The following is a 25,164-nucleotide window of genomic DNA, read 5'->3' on the forward strand; positions in this document are numbered from 1 at the left end:
TGAGTTCACATAAGGTTTATTTTCTGAAAAAAAAAAAAAAATAAAGAATGAAGTAACAGTTTATAAATCTCTGTTAGCTGCTTCGCAAACATTCATATGTACAAAGACGTCCCTGCTTATTACAAATTATTACAATTATTACAACACACGTGCGCGCACACGCACACAGCCTAAAAGCACGAGCCCAACAGCGTTAATTAAGAACATCGGAGCAAACCTTTGTAAAAACGTGACAAAATAGAAATATGGCCATTAGCTCGCGGTGGGGGAGTTTGAAAACATTGAAAATATGGCCTTGAGCTGATCCCTCTACAGCTCCCCCACTGGCAGCATGTGCAACTGCATTGTGACCGCGCGATCGATTGCATAAAGCCAACGGCTTGAATTTGACCTTTCGGAATTACTCCGGCTCAAATGCGGAAGCGGGTGAAAAAAATGAAAAAAAAGAAAGAAAGAGGAAGTCGCCATCAAGGCCATCAGCGAGCGCTCCAACCAATGAGAAGAAGAAGAAGGAAAAAAGGAAGCAAAAACCCGGCCAAACACGCCGCGCGGGAACAACAGGAAGTGACAACGAACGCGGGGGCAATATCGGCTCATCAAAAGCGACTCCGTCGTCGGGACTTTTCACGGGTCGGGGGACTTCCTGTCACCGAGAACCCTTCACGGCTGACTTCCTGTCAAATCGGCAGCTCGAAGCTCACCTCTTAACGCGCCGCCCGCCAGAGGCGTCTCGGCCGAAGTGACCGACAAACCCCCGTGGCGTCGCTTTCCAAGAAACGAGGGCGGCGCCCCGGCACTTGCGAGCCAGAAAGACGGCGAAGGCCGAAAAAGAGACTCGGGGAAAAAAAAAGCCAAAAAGCCAACCACGTTCCACCGGAGCCACGCGCCCAGTCAACGGCGCAAATTCTTCTGCAAAAATTTGCCGGGGAGGATTCCGGCGGTTGGGGGCCGAGCGCTTTGGGAGCAAATTGCTGTGGCGGTGGGGCGAGAAGGGGCGGAGGCTCGCCAGCGCGGCCGTGACGGGGGAAACGCGGACCCGTCAAGTTGGTTAGTAAAAAAAAAAACTGAACAAGCTAGAAAGCAACTTTTCTTTCCAACAAATAAAGAACGGCGGCGGCGGCGGCGGACACGACAACGACTGGCAAACGTTGACTTCAACGGAAGTGAAGGCCCGAGCGCCACCGACTTTGCAGATTTCCGCATACGACTTAGCAAAGTCTTGAATGATCTCCATCAAAGGAAACAGAAAATCGTAGCTTGGGTTTGGGCTCGCTAACTGCAAAAACGGGGCCGGGCGGGAGACATTTTTTCAACGAGCCTCAATTCCCAACCAATTCCAAAGGCAACTTCCCAATTTGAAAGAATTCCAAAATCCCCAATAACCTTCCTTCCCTCCCTCCCTCCCTCCTTCCTTCCCTTCCTTCCTTCCTCGCGCACCGACGGACGGACATTCCCCGGTTCCGCCCCTTCGCGACCGTCACGGCGAATGTCGCTCCGGGCACCGCGGCCCGCGCGGCGCGTGCGCCGGCCCGCGTCGGGCGGGGCTCACTTGAGTCTGTCCGAGCGGAAGGAGTCCTCCACGGCGGGGTCGGCCAGCATCAGGTCTCCTTCCAGCATGTCCAGCGCCAGCGCGTCCATCCTCAGCGGGTCATCCAAGCAGAACGGGTCCATCTCGAAACCCGGCACGTGCGACAGGGCGCTGGTGATCTCTTTGGACAAACCCGGCGGCGAGTCGCCTGAGGACACACAAAAAACTGGGTTCCGTCGTTGACAGAGGACCAGGATGGTTCTGGAAATGTCATTTTCATCACGACGGACAGACATCCCAAAAACATGCAACTGGACCCTCTAAATTGCCCCCCCCAGGTGTGATTGTGAGAGCGACTGCGGTTCGTCTCCACGTGCCCTGCGATTGGCCGGCGACCAGTTCAGGGCGTACCCCGCCAGCTGGGATTGGCTCCGGCGCTCCCTGGTGAGGATGAGCGGCTGAGGAAATGGATCAAACCCCCCCCCCCCCCTAACTTGAAGATGAACCCGGCCAATCATCTTGAAAGCTTGTCAACCCACCGGTGAGGATGATGTTGGGGACATTCTGGCGAGCGTCGCTGCCGCAGTTGTGGTTCTGGTTCTGCTTGTGGTTCTGGTTGTTGAGCGCGGCCCGGTCCAACGACTGCTGCGCCGCCTGCGTGTCAACGTGGCCGCCGCCCAGCACGCCGCGGCTCACGGCGTCACTCGGGCCGTCGCCCTGGAACTGACGGGACGACGTGTGGGTCACGTGACGCGCGTCGCCAGCGACGGGTCGCTCGTGCATTTTTTTACGGCCCGGTCGCGTGATGCAAAAATTTGAAATGGTAGATGCCGATCAGATGACGCGAACCTGCTGGCCGGGCCGGCCGCCGAGCTGCATGTTTATGTACGAGTCGTCCAGCAGGGAGTTGAGCAAGGCATCCTGGGAGAGAAAAAAAAAAAATAATAATAATAAAACAAAAAAATCTCGTTACCACAGCGACGCACGCGATCACCAAGCGGGACGGTCGAGGGCTCGCTCACGTTGTACGGGTCGGAGGTCAAGTGCAGTTGGGGGAGGTTCCCGCTCCTCTGTTGCTCCGCCTCCTGCATCAGCTGACACTGGGAGGTCAAAGAGCCGTGGAGGAACGGCTCCAAGGTCACGCCGCCGCTCTTCGCCAGCGGCGAGCTGACCTGCGAGCTGCACGCGCGCTGCTGCGCGCCCAAAAGACAAGTGAAAAAAAGTTGTTGGATTGATATCCGAATCGATTGTCTTTCCCCATCGTGTAAAACTGAACCAAGTCTTTCCATTTGTCACTTGAAGAAATTGTTGAACGTCACGGATATAAAAACGACGACTGGAGCTCAGAGACTTTGGCGGCCGCGTTAGCGAGCTTCTGGCGACTGCGTACAGACGTCTCTGACCAAAAAAGCGCATCAACGGCAACTGCTAAAACATCTTGCGCGGATTTTCTGATGAGCGTCAGCATCATCGTCCAGTACTTCAAGATTGAGCCGGCGAGCTTTTTGCAACGCGGGAACGCTCCCCCCCCCCCCCCCCCCACCCCCACCGACAGAAGACATTTGGAGCCGTCGGCCGGCCCCGACAGCACCCGTTTCGGCCCCGGTTCCGGTACCGTTCCAAAGTGCTGAGCGTTGAGCAGGTTCTGCGGTGCCGTCTGCTGGAGGCGGACCATCTGCGCCTGATGCTGACTCAGGTGGGCGACCTGCTGCTGGTGGGCGGGCTGAACGGCGCCCTGGTGCTGCTGGCCCAGCTGGCCCAGCGGGCCCAGCGGGTACGGCGGCAAGCGCTGGTCCGCGGGCAACCTACTCGTGTCCAGGCGGACGCCCTGAGGGAGGGGAAAGGGGGGGGGGGGAGGAGGGGCGCTCACCTCGGCGGTCACGTCGACGGCGCTGCGTGTGCGCGACATACCTGCGTGATGGAGGACAGCGTGGGCGAGAGGGTGGGCGAGAACTGCTTGGCGTGTTGCCGTCGGGCGTCGCCCCCCGCGCCCGTCAGGACGAGCGGCGAGGGTTGCGCCCGCCTCCGCGGCGACGTGCTGAGGGCGGGCGCGTAGGAGGAGCCGCCGCCGCAACCGTAGGCGGGGTTGGCGCCGCCGGGGGCCGACTGGAGGGAGGAGCTGCTGAGGGACGAGTGCAGCGATTGGCTGCTGAGGGAGGAGGGCAGGGACGGGGAGGAGCCCAGCGACGGGTTGCTGAGCGAAGAGTGCAAGGAGGCGGAGCTTAGGGAGCCACTGAACGAACGGCCGCTGAGCGACGCCAGGATGTTGGGGTTGCTCAGCGACGACTGCAGAGACGGGTTGGCCAGTCCGGTCCCCAGTGAGCCCGGCGTACCTGAGGGAGGAAAAGACGGCCGGCGTCAGGCAGCGCTTTCAACTGACGCCGACAAGTTTTAGAACGGCAGTCGACGTTCGCTCACCGGGCTGCTGGTGGTGGCGGAAGACGCCGTCGCCTCCCTCGACGTCGCCGGCGTTGATGCCCAGCTGGGTGAGCGTGGACGCCAGGTTGCCCGCGCTGCCGCCGGGGTAGGCCGGCTCGTCGTGGTCCAGCGGCGTGGGCAGAGGCGACGGGAAGTGAAGGCTGGACAGGTCCGGGAGGGAACCGCTGATGTTGAGAGCCGACGGGACGCCGTGGGCGGGGCCGGACGGTTGCTCGGGCGACACGAACACGCTTCACGCACGCACACAAACACGGGCGCTTCAGCTCGTCGATGAAACAAAGCCGTCTCGGGTGACCCTGACCCTGACCCTAGACGCGGCCCGGTCCGCCTCCCTCCTCGGGTCCATCGGGACCGCTAAATACGACTTTGCACCTTGCACTTTGTTCCGCATCCGTTTCTTACGCTATTCACATTTGAATGTGGTTGGGCCAAGAAAAAGTCAATTATTATTTGCAACGATGCAGTCGAGCTTACACAAAAAAAAAAAAAAAAAAAACTTCTCCCACTTAAAAAGACGAGAGCTCGGCGTTGTTCTTCCGAGGTACGCCTCACGTGTTAGGAGAGACTACAAATGAGGAGTAGACGACGGTGGAAAATAAGAATTTGGTCACCGACAAAGAACCCAGAATTCTGGCTCTCATCACAGACCTTCGACCTTTGTCCTCTACTCGTGAGCTGCACCCACTCATCAGTATGAAGGACACCCGTCCGCAAGCAACGATTGTGCGGCGACATCTGGTGGACAAGGCGAGCCATAGCAACATTCAAAGAGCATGACTGGCAAGAGTTGTTTGTTTGTCATCTGCGGACTTGGCCAAATAATATCCCCCCCCCCGACGCAATCTTTATCTCCTCAACGACGCCTCTTACACGGCGAGTATGGCGCCAAAGCGATCTAATCAATCAAACGGGTCGAGCTGTCATCGGCTCAGCGTGCCTCCAAACGCCGCCGGCCAATGAAAACCTCCCAAACATTTTGTCGGAAATGAACCGCAAAGCAAAGCGTTTCCAATCATTTTGCTTCAGGAAAAAAGCCCCGCCGACGAGTCACGCTCTGAACTCCGCAACGGCCGAGACCAAAGACCCGTCAAAGGACGCGGACGCCAAAGGTGCGATTGTCTTGATGGCGAGAGACGGAGCGACGATTCCAGACCGCCGATGGCCAAAATGACGGCGGGGCTTTTCCTAACCAGAGGCCTCGCTCTCCATCTTTTCAAGCGCGACAACTTGCACGACGCTTCCAGGATGAAGGCAGCCAGCAGTTGCCTTCATACTTTTTTTTGCCGACTTCCGTCGGTAAACCTTCTTGGATAAGCGTTCAGATGTGATGCTGCGACAAGTGCGAGTGCAAAGTGTGTGTGTGTGGGGGTGGGGGGGGGGGGTGGGGGGTGTCGCGTACTTGATGCCAGGAACTTCACATGACTTTGGTCTGGAGGTCATCACAGGAAACTGAATACAGAAAAACAACAAAAGCAAACAAACAAAAAGAAATTCAATCAAATGTAATTAACCAGTAACGCGGAATGCGTGTTCGCGCGGCCTTCGGCCTTCCACCTTCTTGGCGTCCCAAGCTTTGTTGGGCAGGAGCTTGGCGTCGTCCAAAACGTTTTCCTCGATGGGCGGGACCGGGTACGGGAAGACTGGAGGGCAGACAGGGCGGTCACGGCGACGCCGCCGAGCGGGCGGGGCTTACTTTGCGGCTCACCGTTGCGTCTTCCGCCGTGCGGCCTGAGGGCGTGGCCTCCCCCGGCGAACGGGTCGCCCGACGCCGGCGGGTTCATCGCGCTGGTGTGGAGGGCCGAGTCGGAGTTGGTCCTGTCGGTGGGCACGCGCGCACACACGCGGGCTGTCAGCGGGCCGATCGACGCGCTCGACCAATCACAGGCCTCCGTCGGGCCTCCTCGCCACCAAGTGAAAAAGGCCGTCGGCGAGGCAAGCGCTGTGATTGGTTCACACAAACCGAGCTCCCGCGGCCGGCCAATCACAAAAGATGAACTCGCACGCCGGAGGGGGCGTGGCTAAAGGAAAGAAAAGAACGCGCAGAAGAGGAGGCGCGGGAATGGTGGAGAAGCAGAATGGACAGAAAAGGCGGAAGGAGGAAACGGGCAAAGATCGGGAAGACGGGAGTCGGAGGAAAAGCAGCAACGAGAGAAAGAGGAGAAGAAAAGAAAAGAGAGCCAAGAGCGACGAAAAGACAGGAAGAGCAGGGAAGAGTGAAAAGAGGAGGAGGAGGAGGAGGAGGAGGATTCACCTGTTGAGCGCAGTAGTTGGGAGACGTAACAAGTGGCTTTTGTCCCCCGGGAAGATTCCGGACCAATTCCTTTTCACCATCGACAAGAACAAAACGGTACGTTATTCGCCTCCGCCGACGAGCAGGAGGAGCGAGAGGAAGAAGCAGCGAGGAAAAGCGCAGGCGGGATGACAAGATGGCGGAAGCCTCCCAATAACATCCCGAGGTCGTCGCGTTCCTTGCGGTTAGAAAAGCGGCGGGAAGAACGCAGGCGGACTCCCCCGAGGAAGAGGAGGAGGCGGGGCGGGGCGGGGCAAAGACGGGGAAAGAGGAAGTGGCTCGCCGGCGGGTTAGCGCTCTCAAGCGTCGGCCGCTTCGCGCGATCGCAACGTCACCGAGGCCGTGTTGGGAATCGCGGCCGCCTCGATGGAGTCGCTCGGCAGCGCTTTCAGAGTCTCGCTGGAACGTGTCCGCCCCCTCGAGAGAATCTAGTCCGCTTTGGGAAAATCCTCCTGGCGTCATTAAAGGGCGAGGACGACCTACGGGTACATCGCAAAAAAGGCTCAATATTTGAGCTCATCCATTCGCAGAAAGGCAAACTCCGATTTGATATCGAGCGGACGCACCTCGATTGAAATCTTCCAACAGTTTCAAACAGGCCCAAAGTTTTGGGTCTCACAAAAGTGAGAATATGGAGAAAAGTTCAACACGGGAAGAAACTCAACAGCTCCACGTCAGCTAATGAGGCCTGGGCCGGGAGGCGACAAAACGACGGGGGAGGAAGACCGGAGCAGGCCCGTGCCAAGGAAGACGAGCAGCATACGAAGCAGGCTAGCAAAAAGTGCCGCGCGGCAGCCAGATCCGCTCAAGAATTTGGGCTGCGCTAACCCAACGCAAGGACCGGACCGGGCGCGCCAAGAGAGAACTCGCACCGACCAAGCGTAGCATTCCCGGCGTCGAGTCCTCTTTCAGATCAGAGTCCATTTTGCCTTTCATTCGGAAATCCACAAACAACACCATCCTCCACGGGGCTTGAGGTTCAGCCCGTCAGGACCGCTTCCGGAACGTCCGCGTCCGCCGCCAAGCTGCCCGGAGAGTCCCCGTTTCAGTAGCCCGGGGGTGTCCCCAAACGCCAAACCCGTCGAAAATCTCTTCGTCTCTCTGTCGTCGACGGCCCGAAGGCGGCTGCCCGAGCGCGGCCTCATCCGCAGTTGCGCCGAAAGCATCTTTTGCACTGCTCCTCGCTGGTCTTTTCATTTTCAGAGACCGAATTTTCATGATCCGCAAGCCGCAATCTTCAAAAGGAGAAGACGGCTTGATGGATTTGACTCGAAGCGGAAAGTATCGGTTTGCCTTTCTGACAAAAAAAAAAAAAAAACACAACACAGATTGGCTAACTTCGTCACCACATTGGAATTTCGGGAGATGTACCCGTAAGTCCACCATACAAAAATCCGATTGAAGCGATCGGGCAATATTCAATTGAACGTGTCAGCCCTGGCCTGAAACGAGGACGGAGGGATTCTCCCGAATCAGCGCAAAAGCCTTTTCTGAATCCAAAATCCGCCGGCAAAGTTTCCCAACGCGGCCAAAGGCTCCGAGGAGCAGCGAGACGGCCGCAGACAGAGTCTCGGTGGGGACGCAGAAGGGGGGGGGGCGGGCTCATAGACTGTACCTTCTCCAGCTGGGGTCCGGGGGCGGGGACAAGTAGGCGGAGCTATAGGGAGAGGCGTCCACCTGAGGAGGCCGCTGTTGAGGAAGCACCAGTTTTTGGAGGAACGAGGGCCGGTCCGTGCGTGGATTCGACCCGTTCCTTAATTGGAGTTGACAGGTCCAAGATTGGACATTTGCCTTTTCTCCCACCGAAGCGCATTTCGACTACTTTTGGATTTTGAGGCCGTACTTGCTCAGCCCGAAGACGAATTCAGTTTCCGCAAACGCTTTCACCCCTTCTCGCAATTTAGTCAATCACTGGATCGCAATTGATCTTGCGTTCAACTTCGCGGCGACATGACATTCTTTGGAATCGTCGGCACCCAAAAGTGACACAACTTCAGGCGAAATCCTCGGGAACCGACGGCGGGCGGCCATTTTAGGAAAGGGGGCCGCAGGCGCAACTCCATCGATTACGCGGCAGCTGCAAAGAACCTTTTTATGGTTGAAGAGACTCTTGTTTTTTTTGCTCAAATGACTGATGAATCAGTTCCTGGTTTGGCAGAAAAATCTGAAAGAACGCTGCTCATTGTTTTCTAGTCGCCGTCGTCGTCAAAGCAGATGTTTGCAATTGTCCTGTTTGGATCAGTCGGCTTTCACCGAGGACGACGGAAACGGGAGAAAATCTGCGACGGAAACCAAAATCCGAGGACGCGGACAACTCCAAAACGAGGACCGGCTAGCACAGGAAGCCGTCGGACCCCCCGACACCTGCGATTTCCGGATAGAAGCGCTCTCCCAAAGGATACTTGGCGGTTGCGGTAGGGCCTGACGGGCGACAGGAAGCGGCGTTCCCTGTGCACGCGTTCCACCAGGCCGTGATGGCGCGTGGATCGGGCCGACTCCAGCGGCGACGGCGGGAAGGAGCCCGACGAGCCCTGCGCGCAAAGGGACGCGGTCAACCGGACGCTTCCGACCGCTCCGGCCGGGGGCGGGCGTCACCTGCGGGTCCTGAGGTCCACGGCCGATCTGGTTGACGTTGGGCAGCGAGCCGCCGTAGTACGGACCCTGAGCGCGGGCCAGCCGGAGCTTCTGCGCCTGCAGCTGGAGACAAAATGGACAAAGCCGTTAGCGCCGCCGCTCACACGCCGAGACCGACGACGATGGCATGGCGTCGAGATCCAGGGGAACGCGCTGATGGCGGCAACAGTAATCATCGTCACCCCCAAAACTCAGGACTTCACATCGTTGCATCGTGAAGGTCCGCAAACAGGGAGTGCGGAAACGCCAGTTGGCTTACCGAGGAAAAGGCGGAAGGAAAGATGGGAGCTCGCCGACCACCGGCCTTGGAAACAGTTAAGAGCAAGTAAGCGGGTAAGGTCAGAGGTCGTGACGTCACGGGCGCTCTTTGATTGACGGCCGACAAACCCGGTTCCGGACGTGCGCCGGCTTCACTGCTCAATCTCAGCTTTGATTAGCAAAGAAGCCGGTTGAACGACGGGGTCCGGAGCAGTTGGGACGGTTGGAAGCTCCCCGCGCCCGCCAGTCGCCTCCCCGCCGGGCCAAAGGGAGCCCGTCGAGACGACGGAGGCTTTCCGCGAGAGCCGCGCGGATTTCCCAGCGGACGGCTCGGTGTCGTCCGCCAGCCAGAACCCGCGGCGGAGGGACTTCCGGCGTGCGTTCGCTCGTCAGCCCAGATAGTAAACAAGGCGACTAGCCCCACGAGCTAACATGCTAAGTGGGCTAACGACGCCGGGAAGCGGTCGACGGGCCGCCCGCCGCCTCGCCGGCGTCCGCACGCCGTCGACCGGCGGCCGTCGAGTCGGCCCGCCGTCGGGTCTCGGGGGCGCGAGGCCGTTCAACGCCGGCACCCCCCCCCTGGCGAGGCCTGCGCTGCGCTCGGCCGCCTCGGCTCGGCTCGGCTCACCCGCGTCGACGTGATGTCCATCATGACCTCGTGGAAGGCGGCCGTCTCCTCGGCCTGCCGCTGCGTGTGCAAGGCGATCTTCTCGCTGAACTTGCGGGGGTTGGAGCCTCCGGGGGAGCCGCCGGGTCCCGGCGCTGGGCCGCCTGAGCCCGCAGACATGTTGTGCTCGCCCGCGACGGCAGCAGGGTGACGCGTGCCCGAGATCGCCTGCGCGCCGAGAGCGCTCACTCCGCAGCGACGTTCGGACGCCGCGCTCGCGCTCGCGCTCGCGCGCGTTGAAAATAAGCCCAAGGAGCTCGGAGTGATTAAAAGCGACCTCGGGTGCGACATGGCGACGACCGAACGCCCGGATGACTTTGAACGCTTCCGCTCGAAGGCCCTGCCCTGCCGTCCCGTCCGGATATGGTCAAGCGCAACGATCCGCTCCGTTGCTTCATGACGTCGGACGATCTCGACCACATTATTCATCCGGGCCCCCGGAGGTGGTTGTGTTGTGCGGTTGCCACGGCAACCGCGCGGACTACAAAGCAACGAGCGGCCCACCCGCACGCTCGCTCGCGCGCAACAAAGACGGAACCGGGTTTGACGTCGGAGTGAGTCATCTGTCCGCATCGACTATCTCGGCTTTTGCTGGGACCGAGCGGCAGCGCGCCACCTCCCGGTCGCGCTCTGCGACTGCAGCCGAAAACAAAGCTCTTTCAACGACAAACGACACAACAACAACAACAACGTTTGAATTCAGACTTAGTCCGCTAACTTCCGCGTGCGTCCATCAATTGAAACCATTCCAATTTTCATCTTTTCCGAATCTCAATTGCCAAATATTCCGCTCATTCCGAACTACCGTCCACCGCTGGATTGACATGTTTCCGAGATTTTCCAGAACTCGGCCCTCCGTAGTTCCTAAGATAGCAACTTCCGACCGTTGGGCTCATTGAGGACATTTTCGGGAATATTTATCTGCGACTCCAAATTGCGGCATTTTTAGGCCGTGACCTTCCACGTTCGTCGACTGGTTCAAACCACTCCACGACATAAAACAAGACGACGGGTGTCCGGTCGCTCTTTTGCCTGGCCGGGGTCCCAGTGCCCCCCCCCCCCCCCCCCCCAAGAGGCAGAGGAACACTAGATGAAAGATCAGCGCGATGGCCGGCAGTTTTTGGCCACTCCGTCGGGAAACGAGAGGTCGCCGACTTCAAGCGCAAGGAGGCCCGTCAAACACGAGCGGCGTGGCAAAAACACCTGCGACTGCAAAACGTGCGGAATCATTTTATAGCGAGCACAGAACGCCGTGACGTCAAAGCGACCCGCCGACGACTCGGCCGCGAGGCCCGGTCAAAGATCCGGAGGCGCTTTCAAGCCGCAGCCCCCTCTGAAATCATCACGGAGCCGACAGAGCTGCGTTGGCTCGTTTCCCACGGCTGCAGTTGCGGATATTGGCTGGCGTATCAACTTCAAGACGGTCTCAGAGGCAGCAGCGTGTCATTTGTTTCATTTTATTCATCTCTCTTGCAAGAATACAAAAAGTTATTTGGCAAATGACAAAGATTGACAGTGGATCAAATGTCACGGACGTGATTATCATCAAGATGATGAAGACCTTCGCAAACATGACGTGATTAGTACGGCACACCTACACGAATATAAACAAACATCTAGATCGCATTTGATTCTTGTTGACGCGAAAGAGAAGTTAATCCCTCCCGATTGGCCGGCAGCCGCATTTCACATCTTCCAATCGGAGATTGGCAATATTTTGTCATCGATTAATGAGCAACATTCCCACAGTCAATTCAAACGCTGTTCCGCTAACTAGCTAGCACGCTACAGGGCAAAATTACCCAAAGGTACTCGGAACGCGAGCTAATTGGGGTTGGGGCCCCCTCGTCCAATCGCGGCAGGCTACTCGGAGGTGCCGTCAGTCAGCGCCCGTGAGCTCAAGACCGCCCACGCAGACGTACTTGACGTGAAGGTACTCGTCCACGCCGTACTTGGAGCCCTCCCGACCCAGGCCGGACTCCTTGACGCCCCCGAAGGTGGCCTCGGGGGTGGAGAGGAGGCCCTCGTTGACCCCAACCAGACCCACCTCCAAAGCCTCGGCCACTCGCCAGATCTGAGACACGTCCGACGAGTAGAAGTAACCTGCGGCGACACAAACGGTTCGGCAACCGGGACCGGTCGGGAAGTGCACTCAAGCCAGTGGGAGTCTGGGATGGACGAGACTAAATGGAAAACTGGACTGGAAAAGACTTGAAAAGAACTGGCCTGCGCTGGACCAAACAGAGCTGATCCAAAACAGACAAGTCAATTTGAGGAGACAAGCACTTGATTAGGGCCGGTCTCCAACTGAGCTCGGAAAGCAAAATAACGTGGCTGGACGAGGACTGAGCAAAATGGAATTTGAAAAGTACCGGAGCAGCGGGAAGTGGGCTGGACTGGTGGTGTAACTGAGCCTACTCGTCCCAATGAGGACTGGACTCGAGCTAGTGAAAGACTGGACCAGATACTAAGACGAGACTGAAAGAGAAACGCTCCCCCTCGGGTCGGGTCAACTTCTTCAGAACTTTAAACCCCGTCACTCGGCTGCAGCTCATTCGGAATGCGGTTCTGACCGGCTCCCAGTCAGCTTTAGAATACGGTTTCAACTTTTATTACGGGTTTACCAATCATTCAACAGTTTTTTTTTGTTTTTTTTTTAAATGCTAATGGAATATAAAGCCAGGGGGTCAAAAACCGGAGCACCGAGTCCAAAGCAAAGACGCTAAGCCGCACACAAATGGAAGAAATTGCCGATTGTCGGCCCGAAAGCTGCGTCTTTTCGAGTCCAGCTTCAAGAGTCTTTTTCTCTCGTTGAAATCACAAATATTTATTTCTTGCACCCCACGCTTTTTTCTTCCCTCTTTGCATGAAATGTTCACAAGCGGTCAAGCCCCGCCCCTCCTCCCGTAGAGGAACAAAGATTCATTATTTGTTGTCAATAAATAATATTCGCTCAACAAAGAGAAAATTGGATCATTTCCGGCACCACACCGGTGGGGAAATCACCCAAGTGGACCGACAGTTGACCAGAAGCGAGCAAATACCCGTCTCGAGCAAGTTTCGGGTGCCCACCTGCCAGGCCCACTCGGGACGCGTTGGCGACGGCGAGCGCCTCCCGCTCCGTGTCGAACCTGCGGGGGGGATAAGAGAGCACACCACAGCGCGTTTGCGGATTCTTCAGATCTCGCGAAATCGGGCATCCGCGTTCTGGCACGTCCCACCGGGAGGGGGGCCTCGGGGGCAATCTCTGACGCCCCGCCGAGGTTCTGCTCACCGGACGACGGGGACCAGGGGCCCGAAGGTTTCCTCTCGCATGCACAGCATGTCGGCGCTGACGTCCGCCAGCAGCGTGGGCGCCACAAAGGAGCCGTGAAGACGTTTTCCGCCCCGCAGGAGTCGGGCCCCCCGAGAAAGGGCGTCCTCCATCTGGTGGACCACCTGGCGGGTGGAGGGCAAGCCAGGGCGAAAAGAAAAACAAGGACAAGAACAAGAGCCGCTTTATGGCAGTCATTCACATCCAGACCACGGCCGCAGTGGTGACCCAGTTTCGCGGGACAGTATTGCGACGCCATCGGCGCCGGGACCAGGTGCTGGCGTCATCTGGGACTGCGGGGATGAAGTTGGAACCGTGCGCTGGTGTGGTAAACTCAACCGTAGAATACAGAACATTGGAGGCGCAGGTCCACTTTTTGTCCACTTGCGACCAAGACCGGGAATGCAAAAAGGGCAACTGACACGGAAGAACCCAGTCTCGGCCGGCGAGTTCCTGCCGATAGCGTTGGCCACGTGCCAAAGGGGGGGGGGGACGATGACGTTTTTTGTTAGGGTTACAAAGCGCAGCAGCGGCAGCTGATTCTGTCCTCCCATCTGGCCCGAAAACCGGAAGCGCCCGTTATGGATTGGAGATAGCCAACGACGTTCACTCTACAGGAGTCGTCCAGCGAAATCCCTCCGATACAAGACAAAAATGACGGGTGCAAAATAGGTTGGCAACAGTTTTTCCACAAAAGGGCAGCCCGACCGACTGACTCAACTGAGTGACCGACCTTGTCCGCCGCCCTGCTGTTGATGAGCGGCCCCTGCGTGGTGTCGGGCTCGCCGCCGTGGCCCACTCTCAGCTCTCGGTCCATGGCGGCGCCCAACTTGGCCACGAAGCCGTCGTAGATGCCGCTCTGCACCAGAAAGCGGTTGGAGCACACGCACGTCTGGAAAGCAGAGACAACTTTTGTGTCCGGCGGTCCGCCAGAAGGGCGGGTCGGGCGTGACGCTCACCTGTCCCGAGTTCCTGAACTTGGAGGCCATGGCTCCTTGCACCGCCTTGTCCACGTCGGCGCTGTCGAACACAATGAAGGGGGCGTGGCCTCCCAGCTCCATGGAGACTTTTTTGACGGTGTCGGCGGCCATTTTCAGCAAAACCTGACGAGGCGGCGCCGCCTCACGTTAGCACGGAGAGACCCGCGCCCCTCCCCTCCTCCCCTCCCCACCGGGTCCGTGTCGCGCTCTTGCCTTCCCGGTGGCGGTGGACCCCGTGAAGGAGACCTTGGCCACCAGGGGGTCGGTGCACAGGACGCGCCCCACCGCGGGGGTCTGCTCCCTGGAACTGGGGACCACGTTGAAGACGCCGGCGGGGACGCCCGCCCGGGACGACAGCTAACGAGACGTGACACCAGATAGCGACGTGAGAACCGACACCGACCCTCGGAGTTTGCCGGGCGGGCCCGACCTCTGCCAGGGCCAGCGCCGAAAGGGGCGTGTCCTCGGCCGGTTTGACCACGGCGGTGCATCCTGCGGCCAGCGCGGCGCCCACCTTCCTGGTGATCATCGCGCTGGGGAAGTTCCACTGCGGCACCAAGGCACAATCCCGCGTGGACATCGCGAGCCAAGCCCGGGACGAGCCGAGCTCTCCCGTCGGTCACTCACCGGCGTGATGACGGAGGCCACGCCCACCGGCTGCTTGAGGAGGAGGATCCTCCGGTCCTTGAAGGGCGACGGCACCACGTCGCCGTACACCCGACGCGCCTCCTCGGAAAACCACTCCAGGAAGGAGGCCGCGTAGGCGATCTCGGCCGTCGACTCCTTCATGGGTTTGCCCTGAACGAGCACGCGTCGCACGCTTACCGGACACGGCAGCTCACGTGGCGCTTGCGTGACGGCCGCACCGTGCTAGCGCGGCGCTAACGCGACGACGGGGCTCACTCACGCTTTCGAAAGTGACGATCTTGGCGAGGTCCTCCCTGTGCTCGCTCATCAGGTCGGCCCACTTCCTCAGCAGGGCGCCGCGCTCCTACGGCGACCGATCACAGTAAGCGGACTGTCCGAGTACCGCGCGGACCGCGTCGGCGTCTGCGTGGAAAACATCGCGCCGTGCACTGGGGGGGGGGCAAGGGGTTCCCTCACCTTGGCTGAGGACACGAGCTCAAGTCTTGCAAAAAATGGGGAGCTATTGAACGCGTCCGGGGACTCCACAGGAGTGGGCCGGGACCACTGACGACGCCACTTTTTGAGATACATTTCGCTCCCCCCCCCCCCCCTTAGCCAAATCCCAATCGACGCACCGGCGCTCGATTCCCAAACAGCTACATCATAACCCCCCCCCCACCCCCCACACCAACTTGTTCGTCGATAGGAATTCTCTCTCTTCTCCCCAATCCACCACCAAACTCTCGAGAACAGCTTGGACCTCCGAATGCCCCCCGTCGAGGTCCCCCCTCCTCGGTCTCTAAGACCAGGACCTCCCACGGAGAGAGTCTCGTCTCGTCGGAAACCAGTCCTGACTGTCATTTTTGGGGATAAGCGTGACTTCAACATCAATCACGTGAGCTTTCGGCCGGTTGAGTTGGCGCCAGGCATTCTGGGAAATGGAGTTCAGCTCGTCGAGGCCATGTCAGAGACGTTTGCGAGGCCTTCGTCATCGTCATCGTCATCGTCATCCACTCACCTTGGCCGTGACGTCCTTCCATTGATGGAAAGCCTCGTGGGCGGCGTCCACGGCCCGCTTGGCCTCTTCCGGCCCGCAGTCGGAGACCCGCGCGATCTCGATCCCGGTGGCCGGGTCCGCGACCTGGAAGTCGCCCGGCGCGCGCACCCAGCGGCCGCCCACGTAGCCGCGCGTGCGCACCAGCGGCGCGCTCGCGTCCAGGCTGAAGCCGCGCCGCGGGTGCGAGACCCGAATGCGCCGAAGCAGCAACGTCGTCGCGGTCGCGGTCGTCATCGTCGTCGAACCTTTGCGGGAAGGCGACGCGCGCTCCGTCGGGCTGCTCGCGGTCGGCTGGAACTGGTCTTCGTGGTCACGTGGGCGCGCTCGCTGGTCGCACATGCGCACAAGCGCGTCTTTTCAACGTGACCCGAATTGGATTGTTCGCTTCGCGCACACTCACACAATAATTAGCCAATAAAACAAGCGAGCGGTCCAAAATGTGCAGGCGGGTTGCGACCGTAAAGATCATCGAACTGCAGCCCCCGCCCCACCCCCCCCCTTTAAATTTCTGGAAATTTCCAGGTTGGAAACTAAAGCGAGAAAAAAAAAAATTCTCTCACTAATCATACATTGATTTAAAAGTGGCCCACGCAAGTTACAAGTTGTCACTTTCTGTCTTTATTTTGCAACCCAAACTTTGACTCACAAATCAAAGTTGAAATATGTCAAGAAAAAGGCCCCGAAGTGGGACTCGTGCAGTCGACTCCCGTCCACGTTCCAATTTGGAACATTTCCCCAATTCCCAGCTGACCTTCGCATGTCAATTTATAAAATTGTTGCAGCGCGTCAACATAATCGCGTTCATTCACGCAACGCCGTCCGGCAGACGGGCCCGGCCTACCTTCCCTGCCGGATCCGGACCGCTCCCGCTTCAGCGCTTTTGCTCGGACGCTCGCCCTCGCCACATTTCGACCGTTTTAAAAGGCAAAAGGCCGCGGCTGCGACCTTCAGACTGTCGCTATAGTGACGGACGCACATTACATTATCATTCCACTAGCCAAAAATTCGGGAGCGCCGAACGCAGCGGCTGCCCGAGGAGGTTCGAACAATTAGCGCAACATCATCAAATCAAGATTGGGCAGGATGACGTCAAAATGGACTAAAGCGTCCTTTAATTTCATTTCCGGCTCCAAAGGAAGGAAGTTGCCACTTTAAGAATTCAAAAAATAATTAAAAAAAAAAAAAAAAGGGCATATTATTGATCCCGTTGGCAGCATCAACAAAATGTGTAACTTGAAAAGTTGAATATGAACCAAATCACGGACGGACGGACGGACGGACCCGACTTTGTTCCGAGCGCGGAACTTGCAGAAATCCCAAACAAGTACCACCATCGCCACCACTTGGTTCTTCGTGTCATTTATGTAACTTTATTTGAGTGACAATAACAAAATAAATTATTCCTCTTAAAAAAAAAAAAAAAAAAAAAACGCCCCCAAGTCAATCTGGCCTCGGTGTTCCTTAAAAGCGTCGATTTGGTTCTTCTCGTACGGATCGGTCGAGCGGGCACTTAAAGGGTGAATTCAAAGCCCGTAAAAAGTCCTTTTAAAACAAGAACAAGAATTTGCGTCCCGCCGACGACTCCGCGGCTTCGTTTTCGCGCCGTCCATCATTCTGCGTTTGGAGACTTTGAGCAAGATCACTTCCGTGACCTTTCACCTCTTCGGCGGTGGACCCCAACGGGCGCGCCAGGCCGGCACAAATCGCCGTCGGTCGTTCCCTCACTCGGACTTTCGAGGGGACCGATCGTCGACTCTCCGCCCGGAAGCTTCGCGCCGATCATTCCGTCGGCGTCGGGCAGCTTCGACGGCGACGTGATCCCGGCCGGAGTCCGAGCGGAACCGAGGCCGGAGCGGTTGTCGTTCCGTAATCGTCCGTGACGCGGCGGCGGCGGCGGGAGGAGGAGGAGGAGGAGGAGGAGGAGGAGGAAGTGGCGGAGGCCGCCGCCGGTGGGGGAGGGGGCGTGAGAACGAGGGGCTTCGTCCTTCCGTCGCCCCGTTTTGCGTCATACCTGATGGAAGGAGTCGGGGGAGGGCGCTCTCCGCGCCGCGCTTCGCCACCTCTCCGCTTTCTTGACGGCCTCCGACACGACGCACACGGACGAGGTCAACGCCACCAGCGACAGCAGGTCTGCGCCAAAACACCGCAGGAAGTCACTTGCGCATCCCGTGAGCTGTGGGACATTCTAATGGCGCCCAAAACACCCCCCCACCCCCCGCCTCACCGGACAGGCTCAGGCTCTCGGTCTGGAAGACGCTCTGCAGCGGCGGGAAGTAGACCACCAGCAGCTGGCCCATGATGGACGCCAGCACGGCCAGGCAGAAGGTGCGGTTGCTGCACAGGCCCATCTCGTGCACCATGCGTGTCTGCGCGCACCCGTGCGTCGTCGTCGTCGTCATTGGCCGTCGCCGTTGGCGGAGAAGGCGGGCGAGCTCACCTGCGAGCGCGAGCTGAGCGCGTTGAACATGTCGAAGAAGACGAAGCAGGTGAAGGTCACGGTGGTGTCGCGAGGGGTGATCACGTTGTCCTGGAGCTGAAAAACAGCAACGGCCGCGTCAGCGCCGCCGGGACCGGCCGAACGGGAGCCCGCCCGAGGCCCGACGGCGCCGCCACCTCTCTCCAGAAGACGAAGAGCGTCCCGCAGACGATGACCAAGGCCGACAGCAGAACCTTGCCGATGAGGCCGCGGGTGATGATGCTGTCGGAAACGTTGCGGGGGGGCTTCAGGATCACCGCGCGGTCCACCGGCTCCACGCCCAAACTGGTTCACGTTTGGACGAGAGGCAAAGGGAAGCTTTCCGGTCAGGCTTCGGCTTCGGAGCCCGGCTGGACTTTTCCACCTTGGGCCGGGATTCTCCCGATTCTTACTCAAAATCGTAACAAGAAAGGCGGAAGTCGACACGCAAGAAAAATCAGCCGGCGGGCCAGATGTGGGCCCCCGCGCCGCGAGTCCGACACGGGGTTTTTTTTTTTTTTTTTTGGGTTACAGTAACTTTGACAATTGTCACGAGTTGTCTATCAATTTGTTGCGCGTAATCCTGCCGTGGTGGTTTCGGGACCAAGACACAAAGACAGAGGAGGAGGCTGGCTGAGGTTTGAGGAGCCAATCGCACTCGTCCAAACCATTTGTGGAAAAATTCCGCAGCAATGAAAGATTTCTCTCTCTGGTCTCGATCATTAAAAGTGTCTGAGCGACAACTGTCGGCTCCACGTTAAGATCCAGAGCCCGAGACTTAGCGTGGCCAGGAGGGATGAGGTCGGCTTTCTGCTTTGTGCTACCTCTGCGCGGGCGGCCCGTCCATGATGATGTTGATCCAAAGGATCTGCATGGCGTTCAGCGGGTTGGGGAAGTTCATCAGCGTCGCCAAGGAGATGAGGGTCAGCGCCGCGATGCTCCTGTAGGGGGCGTGAAGAATCATACGGCGCCACGGATCACTCTTCTGGCGAGCGGATATCGCGACCCCTCCTTCCCTCTTGCAATGACGACTTTTTTTTTTTTTTTTAATTTTTATCATAATTCCAATTGTTTTACACAATTGTCAAAATTTTTTTTAATTGTACAGTTGTTTCCAAATGACGAATGGTTTTTGCCCGACGTTCGGCGACTGGACTCACGTGCTGAGTTGGAAGCGCACAAAGTTCTTGATGTTGTTGTAGATTCCTTTTCCCTCCTCGATGGCCGACCTGCAACAGGCCAAAAAGGACACGTGAGCGTCCCCGTCACGCATCCCGCGGCGCAAAAGCAGTGGACCAGATTCACTCGGAAGCAATCTGTGTTTCCACTCAGGAAGAATTCTCGCTACCACTTCAACGCGATTCCTGCAACTTTTGCCAAGACCACAAACGTCTCCAAATGAAAGAATTTTGGTGACCCGACAGGTTCAGTCCGTCAATGCGTCTTTTTGCGTGGCGTGGCTTGACTCCAATCTCAAGTGACGACGTTGGTCCGAGCGGCCTCCCAAACCGACTTTTCCCAACGGAACAATGAAAAATGATCGGAATCAGATTTGGAAAAGGAGACGAGCCTCGCTCGCGTCGCCCCCGGACGACCTTCCGCCGTCGCTCACATGATGGTGTTGAAGTCGTCGTCCACCAGGATCATGTCGGCGGCCTCCTTGCAGACGTCGGTTCCGGCCCGGCCCATGGCCACGCCGATGTCGGCCGCCTTCAGGGCCACCGCGTCGTTCACGCCGTCGCCCGTCATGGCCACCACGGCGCCGGTGTTCTGCAGAGACTGCGCGCCAAAGGCAAAAGGACGGTCTGCGCGTCTCGAAGGTTTTGTGCTCACCTTGACAATCTTGAGCTTGTGTCTGGGGCTGGCTCGGTAGAACACGGAGACCTGCGCACACGCGCGAGAGGTGCTCAGCAGCGCCCCCCCCCCCTACCTTCGGTCTTCCGAACAAGTTACACGCCGGCGCGTCTTACTCGGGGGACGATCCGCGACAGCTGCTGCAGGTCCAGACGGTCGACTTCCTCGCCCGACAAGCACTCGCCTCCTTTGGACCACAGGCCCAGACGGCCGGCTGCGCACGCACAGAACGAGTTCAGTCCGAGTCACGTTAGCCAACCTTGCACGCGTGAGAAAGAAAGAAGAAGAAGTTCCAGTCCTCCTTCCTGAGAACGTCTGACCTATGGAGGCGGCGGTCTCCTGAGAGTCGCCGGTGATCATCTTGATGGCGACGCCCGAGCCGATGAGCGTGGCCACCGCCTCTTTGACCCCCGACCTGGGCGGGTCGATGATGCCCACCAGGCCCAGGAAGGTCAGAGTTCCCATCTCGTGCCCGGAAGCAAACGCCAACACTGAGGGGAGGGAGACGCGGCGGGGTCAGGCGAGGCCGCGAAACCCCCCACCCCGCGGAAGCTGGCGCGCGGACCTCGGAGACCGGCGGTGCCCATGTAGGTGATCTGCTGGCGGTAGAGCTCCAAGCGCTGCTGGTCCAGAGGACAGGCGCCGCCTCGGCCGTCGTACGAGTCGCAGAAGCGGATCACCCGCTCGTAGGCGCCCTTCACGAACAACACGCCCGCCTTATCCTGACACGCGCGACACAAACGACAATCGGTCGGTCCTGCGTCGCCTTGGCCGGAAAAATAAAAGCTTCAACGTTGCAAGAAAAAGGAGCAAAAGTTCATCGGCCAACCCGGACGTGACTGTAGTCGACGCGCTTTGGAAAACTGAATCCTCAGCTTCTACGTTTTGAGAACCGCTGCGGCGTCACGCACCTTCTGCGTGCGGTGAACGCAGCGCACCGCCATCCACTTTTTGTCGGACGTGAAGGGATGCTCCTCCACACGCACAAACTCCTGCCGGACGCCCTCCAGGCCCATCTGAGAGGCCGGAGAGAAGGAGGAAGGAGGCCAATCGCGCGCTGGCTCGGGCGGGACATGAAAGAAGTGAGCCCCGCGCGTCTCGCTACCTTCATGGCGAGGGCCACCAGCGCCCCCTCGGTGGGCCGGCCCAGCAGGGTCCCGTTCCGGATGACCGAGTCGTTACACACGCAGCCCACCTGCAGACACGCACGCCGGAGTTGGCGCTCAATCGTCTCTCCCTCCGGCCATTTAGTGACGGACTGACCTCCGCGATCTTGCCGAGGGAAGGGTGAGAAAAGCCGTGCGCGATTTCCCCGTCCACTAAAACCTCTCCGGCGCCGTTGTAGCCCACGCCCGTCACCTGGAGGACATCGCAAACATCAGGACCAGATCTGACACGCGTGACACACGCGGCTCGGACTCGAGTCGCGTTTTGGATCAATTGTAAAAACGGCGCAGCGATTACTTTTACTCGAGTATCTACGGTGAGAAGAAACGCCACCTCAAATTCTCCTCGCTCCGTCAAGCGTGCGTTCCGACTTCCGTATCGTTTGTTCCGAACCGATTGAAGCGCTCGTGACGCTGAGTGGAGTTCACCCGTCAAAGGACCTCGCCCTCCGTTGGACTTCCCGAGCACTTTTTTTTTTTTTTTTTTTATCTCGACCGGCACCGCAGCACACCAACAAAAAAACTTTGTCTGGCCAAACGTGAATGTCCCTCACACACACACACACACACACACAAATTTGCGCATTCCCACTTTTTGTGACGTTCATGCTCTGCAAAAAAAAAAAAAAAACTATGAAGCTACTACTATTTACCCAGCATTTGGGTAATTGTTTTTCTTTTCCCAGTGTACTTTTGACTGTTGTGCAAGTAACTTTTTGGAGAATGACTTTTGACTTTTGACCCGAGTCCAAATTGTCAAGTTGCTTTCCTCTTACTTGACCGTCGGGACGCGACTTCCTGTTTGACAAAGTCAGACGAAAGCCTCTTTGCAAAATAAGAGAAGGAAACGGATGCGGCCCGACTGACGAGGTATAAAAAGAGAAGCTCAGACGACAACGGCCGCGCAGCCCACTTTCGCTCGGATGCTTCTCGTTCCGTATTGCCGGAATATTTCATCAACCTTCAGCTAATCGAGGTCTCCTACGCGCTAATCAAGTCGGAGACGAGAACGTAGACGAACAAGACAAACTGGCGTGCAACCTGGAAAAAGGAAGCGCCAGTTGAGGACCGCGACAAAGAAAGAACAACTAGAAGGAGAACGACGACAAGAGGAGGAGGAGGAGGCACGAGAGGAAGGACGGGCGGCGCTGACCTCGGCGTGGAGTCCGTCCGACGCGAACATCTGCGTGACGGTCATCTCGTTCTTGGTCAGCGTGCCCGTCTTGTCCGAGCAGATGACGTTGCAGCAGCCTGGCGGGGGCACACGCAAGGTCACACGCGCGACGTCTTTGCTGCTGTGGACGGCGGGGGGGGGGCGTACTTAGGGTCTCCACGATGGGGAGCTTCTTGACGATGGCTCTCTTCTTCACCATCCGCATGACGCCCAGGGCCAGCGTCACCGTCACCACGATGGGGAGACCTTCGGGAATGGCCGCCACCGCCAGACTGGGAACGATACCGCACAGTTAGCCTAGCCTAGCCTAGCCTGGCCTGGCCTGGCCCGGCCCGGCGCCGATCCCGTGAGAGCGCGTGAACTCGTGTGACATCCAAACGTGTGCTCGCCAACGCAGCGGCTCCAACACTTTCATTTTCCCAGTGCCGGGCGTCGGCACCGTTCTGCCGAGCGTTCCGTACCGAAGACGCTCGGTAATCCGCGCACACGCAGCAAAGGCCGCGAGCCCGAGGTCCCGTTTCTCTGCCAATTTTGCACCTCGGCGACACCAATCGTGAGATTTTCCGAAAAAAAAACCGCTCGGAGGTCCGATGAGCGTCGAGAGACGATCGGTCCCCATTTACGAACCTGAGCCCACACGTGCGACCACAAGGCCGCACGTGTGGGGGAACGCCGCCGGCACAGAACGTGACGTGTGCTCCCCGACCGTGAATGAAAAGAAGCCGAGCGCGTCACGTTCCACGGACGCCAAGTCTTTCTTCTCCCATTTGACGAGATCATGCACGATTTCAGGATTTTCTTCTTCCCTCGTTACGCTACGCTAGAGCTGCCACGTGAGCCGCGCGCGCCTCTCCTACCGTGAAAAAGCCCAACGGTGTTGCGAGCGGGCTCGACGGGTACCTGACGCCGATGGTGAACATGTCCATGACCCTCTTGCCCTGCAGCCAACCCACCAGCATGATGACCCCTGCGGGAAGCACAGACGGGCGGGTTGAGCGCCGCGCCGAGCGCACGCGCGACTTCCGGCGAGCCACTGACCGATGATGCCGAAGGAGTAGAGCGAGAGCTGCTTGCCCAGCAGGTCCATGCTCTTCTGCAGCGGCGTCTTGGGGGCCTGCCGCGCACAGACAGGAAGCGGGTGACGGTGCCCGGGCGGGGCCGAGAGACGCCGGACGTACCTCCTCCGCTTGCATCATCTTGAAGACCTCCCCGAACTCAGAGTTCTCGCCGGTTCCGATGACGACGCCCTGACGACGCCCACGAGCTTCCGTCAGCAATTTCGTTTCCCCCTCACGGGGTGACATTCGCTCACCTTGGCTTTGCCGCAGCGCACCAGCGTGCCCATGAAGGCCACGTTGGCGCGGGATGCGATGTCGCCGTTGCCGACGGCCGGCTGGGGCGCGGTGGACTTGGCGCAGGGCGCATTCTCGCCCGTCAGACTGGACTCGTCCACGGAGAGGTCGCTGGCCTGCCGCGCCAAGGAGGGTCAGTGGCGGCCGGTGGCCGGCGGCGAAAGCGGCGACGCTGGGGCGCGCTCACCTCGAAGAGGCGGAGATCCGCCGGGACCCGCTCTCCCACCGTCAGGCAGACCGTGTCCCCCGGGACCAGTTCTCTGGCCAGCACGCGCTGCAGCTGCCCTCGGCGGATGCTGAAACAAACGTCGGGAATCGGTCGCGAGGCCTCCGTCCGTCCGCCGGCCGCGTCCCAAATTCGACAGCCTCGCTCACCTTCAGTTCTTTCCGTGTCGCTTTCAAGTAACAAAACCGTTTACGGCCCCAACATTAGCCGCGGGTATCGCGCTCCGTCTGGGGTTCAGTTCCTCGAGCCCATCAATAACGAGCCGCATTTAATCTCATCTTCAAGCGGGTAGAGTAGCTCTTTGCTGGTTGGACTTTTTGCCATGTCAACGTAGCACGTTTGACAGTAAACGTTACTTGGAATCAGTTTCAACGCATTCACGGCCGCTTGCGGCTGGCTAACTCTTTGTAGCGAGCGTGGGCGGGGACTACAGCAAAGGATCCCCCAAGACAAACGCGGCTTCATTGTCATCGAAAATGCATTCTACCCAGGAGACGGCTTCTGAATGAACGGTTTTGGCGTCTGAGTAATGGTCCTGCGTTCCGGCCTCAAGGCCTCGCGGCACAATTCTCGGCCACGTTGGGTTGCGGACGTCGTGTCTGATTGTGCGCAAGTGTGCAACTTCCAAAAGTGTCCGCGTTCCCTCACGCCAAGGCCACTTTCCAAATTCTCAGAATGTTGCCCCAGGCTGCGCACATTGTTGTCTGACCTCTTTTGCCTTTCAAAATAAAACTTCCTTCGGTTCAAGTCAGTTTTCCCCGCAACTCCCCGCCTTGACATAGCAAACGCAGAACGTCGCTTCGGAACTTTGTCGAGTCGAGGAGTTACTGGGAGGCACCCAATTAAATGTTTTCTTGTTTTTTTTTTTTTTTTTTTTTCCCCCCCCTCCTCATCACCACTGAGAGACCCAAACGAAAAAGAATTTTACTCCACATTTGGCAAAGTGACAGCACGGAGCACGGGAAAGTGGCACGCGGCATACCAGTGACATTGCGGCGGGACCAGTTTTCCCAGCTCTTCCAGAGACTTCTCCGAGCGATACTCCTGTCCGAGATGAACCAAGACCGGCGGTCAAATTTCCCAGCGCGCACGCGCTTGACATCTTCGGGCTCACCTGAACGAAGGCGACGGTGACGACGATGAC

The 25,164-nt window shown here is 58.4% G+C and overlaps 3 protein-coding genes across 16 annotated transcripts in view; all 3 read right to left on the reverse strand.

Moving 5' to 3' along the window:
* Positions 1 to 10,369, reverse strand: LOC133513166 (CREB-regulated transcription coactivator 2-like). Of its 2 annotated transcripts, XM_061843644.1 has the most exons (15): positions 9,778 to 10,368; positions 8,853 to 8,954; positions 8,660 to 8,788; positions 7,873 to 7,934; positions 6,219 to 6,287; positions 5,673 to 5,782; positions 5,522 to 5,607; positions 5,367 to 5,416; positions 3,947 to 4,197; positions 3,440 to 3,861; positions 3,144 to 3,356; positions 2,551 to 2,721; positions 2,378 to 2,449; positions 2,068 to 2,251; positions 1 to 1,736 (listed from the first exon to the last, which is right to left on the reverse strand). In XM_061843644.1, exons 1-15 carry the CDS (start codon positions 10,243 to 10,245, stop codon positions 1,546 to 1,548), a joined length of 2,580 nt encoding a protein of 859 aa, XP_061699628.1. In that variant the 5' UTR covers positions 10,246 to 10,368; the 3' UTR covers positions 1 to 1,545. The 2 variants fall into 2 exon arrangements, with proteins under 2 accessions (XP_061699628.1, XP_061699629.1); XM_061843645.1 differs by lacking the exon at positions 6,219 to 6,287 and having other exon boundaries at positions 9,778 to 10,369.
* Positions 10,370 to 11,259: 890 nt separating this feature from the next.
* On the reverse strand, positions 11,260 to 16,897 carry aldh5a1 (aldehyde dehydrogenase 5 family, member A1 (succinate-semialdehyde dehydrogenase)). 9 transcript variants are annotated; one of them, XM_061843666.1, is made up of 11 exons: positions 16,635 to 16,897; positions 15,755 to 16,120; positions 15,017 to 15,100; positions 14,737 to 14,907; positions 14,540 to 14,656; positions 14,301 to 14,466; positions 14,089 to 14,232; positions 13,863 to 14,021; positions 13,091 to 13,254; positions 12,889 to 12,947; positions 11,260 to 11,919 (listed from the first exon to the last, which is right to left on the reverse strand). In XM_061843666.1, exons 2-11 carry the CDS (start codon positions 16,025 to 16,027, stop codon positions 11,715 to 11,717), a joined length of 1,542 nt encoding a protein of 513 aa, XP_061699650.1. In that variant the 5' UTR covers positions 16,028 to 16,120; positions 16,635 to 16,897; the 3' UTR covers positions 11,260 to 11,714. The 9 variants fall into 9 exon arrangements, with proteins under 9 accessions (XP_061699650.1, XP_061699645.1, XP_061699647.1 ...); XM_061843661.1 differs by lacking the exon at positions 16,635 to 16,897 and having other exon boundaries at positions 15,755 to 16,276; XM_061843663.1 differs by lacking the exon at positions 16,635 to 16,897 and having other exon boundaries at positions 14,323 to 14,466; positions 15,755 to 16,273.
* A 748-nt stretch (positions 16,898 to 17,645) lies between these two features.
* Positions 17,646 to 25,164, reverse strand: part of atp2c1 (ATPase secretory pathway Ca2+ transporting 1) — a 12,998-nt gene continuing 5,479 nt past the window's right edge. For 3 of the 5 annotated variants that reach the window (XM_061843625.1, XM_061843626.1, XM_061843627.1), the window contains exons 5-26: positions 25,135 to 25,164; positions 25,003 to 25,064; positions 23,982 to 24,090; positions 23,755 to 23,910; positions 23,621 to 23,689; positions 23,481 to 23,556; positions 23,343 to 23,409; positions 22,590 to 22,714; positions 22,422 to 22,519; positions 21,366 to 21,461; positions 21,208 to 21,297; positions 21,014 to 21,118; positions 20,668 to 20,824; positions 20,423 to 20,593; positions 20,219 to 20,316; positions 19,861 to 20,132; positions 19,409 to 19,477; positions 19,073 to 19,189; positions 18,407 to 18,554; positions 18,231 to 18,326; positions 18,018 to 18,159; positions 17,646 to 17,923 (exon numbers count right to left, since the gene is read on the reverse strand). The exon at positions 25,135 to 25,164 is cut by the window's right edge and continues 6 nt beyond it. In XM_061843625.1, the coding sequence (XP_061699609.1) occupies positions 17,799 to 17,923; positions 18,018 to 18,159; positions 18,231 to 18,326; positions 18,407 to 18,554; positions 19,073 to 19,189; positions 19,409 to 19,477; positions 19,861 to 20,132; positions 20,219 to 20,316; positions 20,423 to 20,593; positions 20,668 to 20,824; positions 21,014 to 21,118; positions 21,208 to 21,297; positions 21,366 to 21,461; positions 22,422 to 22,519; positions 22,590 to 22,714; positions 23,343 to 23,409; positions 23,481 to 23,556; positions 23,621 to 23,689; positions 23,755 to 23,910; positions 23,982 to 24,090; positions 25,003 to 25,064; positions 25,135 to 25,164 (2,478 nt within the window). In that variant the 3' untranslated portion in view covers positions 17,646 to 17,798. The remainder of the gene's footprint in view (positions 17,924 to 18,017; positions 18,160 to 18,230; positions 18,327 to 18,406; positions 18,555 to 19,072; positions 19,190 to 19,408; positions 19,478 to 19,860; positions 20,133 to 20,218; positions 20,317 to 20,422; positions 20,594 to 20,667; positions 20,825 to 21,013; positions 21,119 to 21,207; positions 21,298 to 21,365; positions 21,462 to 22,421; positions 22,520 to 22,589; positions 22,715 to 23,342; positions 23,410 to 23,480; positions 23,557 to 23,620; positions 23,690 to 23,754; positions 23,911 to 23,981; positions 24,091 to 25,002; positions 25,065 to 25,134) is intronic. The other 2 variants (XM_061843628.1, XM_061843629.1) reach the window with 2 other exon arrangements.

The sequence above is a fragment of the Syngnathoides biaculeatus genome, chromosome 15 (assembly GCF_019802595.1).
Source record: "Syngnathoides biaculeatus isolate LvHL_M chromosome 15, ASM1980259v1, whole genome shotgun sequence".
In the NCBI taxonomy this organism is placed as follows: Eukaryota; Metazoa; Chordata; class Actinopteri; order Syngnathiformes; family Syngnathidae; genus Syngnathoides; species Syngnathoides biaculeatus.